At 41.0% G+C, this 6,729-nt stretch overlaps 2 protein-coding genes across 3 annotated transcripts; one reads left to right on the top strand and one right to left on the bottom strand.

The window, feature by feature from the left end:
* The first annotated feature begins 28 nt into the window (after positions 1-28).
* On the top strand, positions 29-3,394 carry gphb5 (glycoprotein hormone subunit beta 5). Of its 2 annotated transcripts, XM_054800182.1 has the most exons (3): positions 29-827; positions 1,232-1,442; positions 1,610-3,394. In XM_054800182.1, the coding sequence occupies exons 2-3, from the start codon at positions 1,233-1,235 to the stop codon at positions 1,796-1,798; spliced, it is 399 nt and encodes a 132-aa protein (XP_054656157.1). In that variant the 5' UTR covers positions 29-827; position 1,232; the 3' UTR covers positions 1,799-3,394. The 2 variants fall into 2 exon arrangements, with proteins under 2 accessions (XP_054656157.1, XP_054656156.1); XM_054800181.1 differs by having other exon boundaries at positions 29-1,442.
* gpha2 (glycoprotein hormone subunit alpha 2) lies at positions 2,781-3,396 on the bottom strand. Its single transcript, XM_054800183.1, has 3 exons — positions 3,282-3,396; positions 2,971-3,155; positions 2,781-2,882 (listed from the first exon to the last, which is right to left on the bottom strand). The coding sequence occupies exons 1-3, from the start codon at positions 3,394-3,396 to the stop codon at positions 2,781-2,783; spliced, it is 402 nt and encodes a 133-aa protein (XP_054656158.1).
* Between the last annotated feature and the right edge of the window lie 3,333 nt (positions 3,397-6,729).

Genomic DNA, 6,729 nt, shown 5'->3' with positions numbered 1-6,729 from the left:
TCGGGTGGGGGGGGGACATTAACTATGTGCTAAAAATGAAACTTCACATTGTTAAAACAACTCTTGAGTCTGAGCTTTTTTTGTGTGTCATCTTCTTGTCTCTTTATTAACACTGTCTTGCTTTCTTGTTTGCTTTTGTTCCAGGGTGACCCTGATGGTATTTTACTTTTTACTCCAGTGACTCTCGTAGTGATAGCTCGGTAGTTTTTGTCTTTACTGCTGGTCACTTCTTATGATTATTTTGCTGCGTAAACGCTGCGCGTGACTCTTCCTAAAGCCTAAGTCACAACCGGACGTCTGATTTTTTTTCGCTGTGCGATTTCGGCGTTCCCCAAATCACTAGTGGGGAAAGATCTCGACACGCACGGAGGACGTACAAAGTGTCTGAATGTAAGTTGGCCGCACGAATTACGTATGCGTGGTGCACATGTGGCGCAGTAGGTGTACTATAGGTGAAATAATTCTTATTTCTACGCCACTGTTTGCTTGGGGATCAAATACTTATTTAAATCAATAAAATGAACTCATAACTTTTACATTCTGTCTGTCTGTTAAAATAAATATAGCAGCGGCACATGCTGAGGTTAAGAAAACACATACTGTATAGTCAACTATCAGTATTTTCCAGAGAGGGAGTCTCCGTGATTGTTCTGCCTCAAGGTCTCTCTCTCGTGTGGCATTTAAATGGTAATTACTATGATGTCAGAGTGCCCGTCCGCCCTAATGACTTTCTTTTAAAAAGGAAAAAAAAGACAACTTGGTTCCATTTCATTTGCTTGTCGCATGAGGCAGAGACGCACCAGCAGAAACATTTAAACACAAAAAAGGTAAGATGTTTTTCGTCCTCTTTTTTTTTTTTTAATAGCATCCTTAATAAGCATACGTTTAATAAGTTTTCTTCCACTATGCCTTTATTATTTTATTTGGTATCTGTTTCTTAAAACAACTCAAATATGTGTATTTCTTTTGAAATTGTTAAGTTATTTATTAATTTATCAAGCCTTGCAATGATATTATATATATTGTTCTTTTTGCTGCAGTTAGCAACAGTGCAGTTTGACGCGGCAGTAGCTAGATTGACCACCAGGGGGCAGTGTTTTGCCCTGCCAAAGGCTTTTCAGGCTACACCTTCAGGACAATTAAAATCGTCATAATTGTCTTGTGGGTTTTTTTTTTTTTTTTTTTTTTTTTTTTTACATTTTAATGACTGTCTATTTAATTTATCTCCCAGCATGCATCTGACTCTCACCTCACTTGTCCTCCTGCTGCTCGGCCACCGCCTCGCCTGGTCGACCACGACAACCACCACATCGTCAACCGCGGCACTTCACAGCTTCCGCGGCTGCGCGGTTCGCGAGTTCTCCTTTGTGGCCCAGAAACCCGGCTGCAGGGGGCTGCGCGTCACCACGGAGGCCTGCTGGGGTCGCTGTCACACCTGGGAGGTGTGCACGCCTATTTGTACACACATAAACTCTTTAGTCGGATGCATGTAAATACTAAAAATGCACTCTCCTCCGGGAGCCCCCTGCTGGAGGGTGGTTGTCATTGCATGCTGTTTATACATACAGTGCCTTTAATCAGGTCGATAATGTCCCCTTCTTTTGCACAGAGGCCAGTGCCGGAGCCTCCCTACATCCACCGGCAACACAGAGTGTGCACTTACGCGCTGACACGCTACGTTACTGCACGGTTGCCGGGCTGCCAGCCCGGTGTCTCGCCTCTCTATCACTACCCGGTGGCCATGCACTGTCACTGCGCCACGTGCACCACCCTGGACACAGAGTGTGAGACCTTCTGATGGACATTACGTCCACAATAACAATACATGTGTCATTAAAGTTACGCAACAAAAACATCTGTGTGTGTGTGTGTGTGTGTGTGTGTGTGACAGTGTGGTTCTAACGTCCAGTCAGGAATGGAACAAATATTTCATCAAAAGCTATGTTGTGATGGCGGCTGTAGTGGTGAAACCATATGAACAAAAATGTATGCATGTGCTCTTTGTGTGTTTTATTCCAAATAAAGTCATATTTATATTGTATTTACCTGATAATGCAACACAAATGGTAGTTTTCTGTTTTGCAGGTCATTGTTGTACTTCAATGGGCAAAAAGTGAACATAAAAGTCCCCCATTTTAAAAGGAAATTTAATTTAAAAAATATTTATTAAAAATATCAAATCCACAGACATTTCAAGCACTCTTTGGTTTTTCCAATATATATTCATTACAAAACAAGACAAATATTTTTTTTTCCTCATTTCTTTCTTAAGTCTAATGTCCAGCCAAAAATGTAATCAAATTACCGTTTAAACAACAATGTGTGCACGAGGGGTTGCTTTAATTCAAAACAAAAAAAAATTCTAAAAATTTATATGTATAAGTATATGTATAATAAGTCCATAATTTTAGAGGAAATTAAATTAAAAATATTTATTCCACAGACATTTCAATCACTCTTTGCTTCCACCATTAGATATTATGTACAAAACAAGTCAAATACAGACAAATAAATATATTTCTTTACATTCTTTAGTCTTCTGTTTGTGTTTTTTTGTATTGTATCACTGATAAATCATTTTTTTTTTTGCAGAATTGTTCCTAAAAGTGACTATGACTCCTACAGTGTTTTTTTTATTCCTCTTTTACATGAGAAATGTCTTCTTGGTCTGTTAATTCAGTTAAAACACTGCTCCTGCATGAACTAAACTGTCATGTGAGTTCTCTCCTGCTCCTGATGCTCATCCAGGCCTTGGTTCTCGTCCGACTTGTGGTCTCTCACTATCGCGACTTGCGGCACATGTCGCAGCGACACGCCTTAGCCGTCAGGATCTCCAGCTCATCATGGTGACGACCTCCCGGGCACTCCAAGCGGACTTTGACCTGCCGATGCAGCCAGTGGTTGGTGAGAGGAGGACATGGCCCCCCCGCCCCCGGATGCCCCAACCCTTGCACCCACCCCACCCCTCACCTTGGCCTCCTTGCTGATGGTGCAGCACCGTGACGTGGATGTGACATTGTGGGTGAAGTTGGAGGCCACCAGCACCGAGTACCTGGACGGGAAGGCGCTGGACTCGCAGTAACCCACGCAGGCGTACACCAGGTGGGTTCCCCTGCAGGTTCCTCGACGGTCACTGCGGATGCTAATGTTGAAAGCTGGTGGGGGGAAGTTGGGTGGAGACAGTGGAGAAATAGTGGGCCATGTCAGAAGATTAAAAACACCGACTGGGCACTTCATTATGCACAGCAATATCCTCAAGCCCCAAAATTGCCACAACTCACGATAGAGGTGACACCCCGGGGCGAGCGTGAGGTCCTCGTAGCTCCGACCGGCAGGGGAGAAGATCAGCAGAAGTGACATCACTGGCAGCGCCAGCAGGCACAGCGACTGCCACATCTTCAAAGAAAAGGAGGTGAGTGCTGAACACACATGCCTAACATGTGTCCTAACACACACGTGTGTAAACACTCAGGTCAGGAACTGGGCCATTCTGACCTTTGCCCTCTAAAATGGCACCTCTTTTTTTCCTCACATCCGTTTTCCTTCCAACAGGAGCATCGAAGAAACCAGCATTTCATATGCTGACACTCTGCGTGTGTGTGTGTGTGTGTGTGTGTGTGTGTGTGTGTGTGTGTGTGTGTGGCATAATTAACCCTGTGCCAGCTGGCTGGATGCGTATGGGCTGTCTTAAAGGGGGTATACCCCACTTTTCCCCCCTAATGAGGGGTTTCCACGCCTGAGGAAAGTGACGTGTTCCACACTCGGAAGAACATGTTCATGTTGTTATAGCACAACCTAACAAATACTGTACACTATTGGGATTATTTATAATGAGTAATAAGTAATAAGTAAACCCCAAGCATCTTCTATGGGCATCTTGAAAAAGTCCAAGTTATGATAATTACTTTCCTTGTTAGTTATGTGTAAAAAAGCATATCTTTAAAATAAAATCTATATACTCTAATAACATCAGCATTAATTCTGCCGAGGGAGATCTGTAGTAAGTATTTACAGCATTTGCATATAAATGTACTGTATTATCTTTCTGTTATGTTACAAGGACAGTTAAAAGTCATTTTCAAAAGTAACAGGAACAGCAAAGTGTAGACATGCAATATAACCAACAACATACATGTAGTTTTTTGTGAACAAATCCCAAATAAAGTATTTTAGTATTTTTAAAAAGTATAAATTTACATTTAACCTAAAAAAAGTACATTAAAAATAATGTATCTATAATTAGCACATACGGTATCTTTATTTTCATATGTATATATATTTTGAATACACCAAAACAATTACATAAACATAACAGATCTGTGTGTAGTATTTAATCTGTTTTTAATACATGTATACTTTTCTAACAAGCAGAAAAACATGACTGATGTGGTATATAAAATGTCATTTTATATTCTGTGTTCTTCACACTTGTTCCGATCATTTTTAGATGAACAAAAACATCTGTAAAAAATAAAAAATGCACGTAACTACTGTATATACAGTATGTATAATTTAATATTACTATTGCGATTACTTTTTATCGAGCCACCAACAAAAGTTTTTAAATAAAAATGTCCAAGTGATCATAAATGTATGATCTGTGATACATATTTTTCCTGCTTCTTTACAGAACTTTTAACGTTAGAACCGTGCAAATGAAAGCATTCAAATTGTGCAAGTTCATGCTATTTAGTTAGACTGTTGTTAGAATTCTAACAACATTAATCTCATGCATGTGTCTTACCTGGAAAGTGTGGAACACAACTTGCAGAGCCCAGCCAGCCGCGTGCAGTGCAGGTGTGTGTGTGTTAGTGTGTGTGTGTGTGTTATTGTGTGTGTGTGTGTGTGTATGAGTGTGTGTGTGTGTTCAGGCAGCAGGTAGCAGCGAGGCCACTTATAGCTGTGAACACACCCACAATTATAATTACACCTCTTTTTTCATGCGGGCCCCCCTTTTCTCTCCAATTTGCTGCTCACAAAATGCTGAAAATGTCCTTAAATGTCTCCTGGTGTGTCTCCTGCAGCGTGTTAGCATGTCTGCACGGCGGACACCCCCTTGCACGCTCTTTATAGCTGGAAAGGGGGTCCCCTGTGACACAGAGGAAAACGAGATAGCTTTTCCATCAATGCATTGCCACCATTGTCACGCAATAACATGATAGCATGCATCACGTGCCACACACACACACACACACACACACACGTAATTTCTGTGAGCAAGAGCCCTATTCATTTTGAAACATGTCCTCGATAGCTAGCATTTTTCTTCAGGATCAGCGTCACAACTGTATATCAAAGGTCAAATTAGTTCACAATAAGTGGTTATTATTAGTAAATAAATTAAATAAAAACAAAAAAAGACTATACATTCATAATAAGAACATATAATTATTTATTGATAATATCATTAGGAACAGATTATTGTTTACAGGGTGGAAATCACTCAAGTGAAAGCAGATTTATGATCAGTAATGTTCAGCATGACTTTGTCATTGTGTCATCATGTCATTTCTCATGCTTTCTGTGCAGGAAGGCACCACATTGAAAGCCAACGTAAAGCTGGCGGTGAAACATGACGCCACCTTCCCGCTGGTGGAAAAAAAAGCTCGACATTAATCAGTCAATCAAAGCATGAGTTGCAGAGGGAGGGGAGGGGGGGGGACGGTAAGCCAACACTGCCATCACGTGGCCAGCTGACACAAAGAGGCACGTCGTGGCTCTGACATAGCGTAGCTACGCGGGCGTGACACTACAATGATGTTCAGTTCAGCTTCCTACACTTTTTGGCAATAAGACACATTATTTGTGGTGTGCATAGTTAGTTAGTGAATTATAACTGCCTGAGGCGTCGTGTGGCTTTGAATGTAAAGAAGCAGTATAATGGCTATTTCACTACATTTAACTTGGTTGTTGCTTTTTTTTTAGGGCTGTCAAAGTTAACGGAAGTTTGCTTTAACGCCACAGTTTGTTTGGACACACGATTAACATCCTGTTCGACCCTCAGCCCACACAGTAGTTTGAGGAAGTAGTGGTGACTGTGGAGCCACAAGCGGGAACAAATGTTGAGCAGAAATGGACAAAGAAAAGGGTATTTTGATTGGTGCATTTAGCTCCCACAGCAAGACCAAAGTTATTTGTATCTACTGTGAGTGGAATTGTCACGGAGTACGTCAACTTGCCAAAGGGAAGCGAGAAGGAACTGAAGGTGAAGTTTCTATAATACACCTATCAACATTAGACTGGATAATAGTTTGGCTTTATGCTATTTTTTGTTTATTAAACCTTCTGTTTTATTAAACAGCGCTACCCCAATGTATTAAAAAAAAATCACAATGTACAACAAGTAGACAGTGGTAAGGTAAACTGTCCATCACTCAAACATCAAGCAAATAATCTCACCAAATATAATTGGGACTAACCTTAGATTACTAACATTACAAATGAAGATTTGCAAAAACGCCCACCAACTAAGTGAAATGAAAACAGGGTGTTAGAAAAAGAAATATTGACAACTTGGAAAAAATGAAGTGCTCAAGAACAGGCGGTAGTTTACACAACTAGGACTGTACCACACACACACACACGAATCCTTTTTAACACACACTGTCCTTGGTCCGGCGACTTCAGCAGCTTGGAAGTATGACACCGCGGGTCTTGCAGCATGCAAGTTTTATTCTGTCCTGTTTGACAAACACAGCAATTCAAGCACAAACGTTAATAACGCCAATA

This window comes from Dunckerocampus dactyliophorus, chromosome 15 (assembly GCF_027744805.1).
Source record: "Dunckerocampus dactyliophorus isolate RoL2022-P2 chromosome 15, RoL_Ddac_1.1, whole genome shotgun sequence".
In the NCBI taxonomy this organism is placed as follows: Eukaryota; Metazoa; Chordata; class Actinopteri; order Syngnathiformes; family Syngnathidae; genus Dunckerocampus; species Dunckerocampus dactyliophorus.
This window is presented reverse-complemented; position numbering and strand designations above follow the sequence as displayed.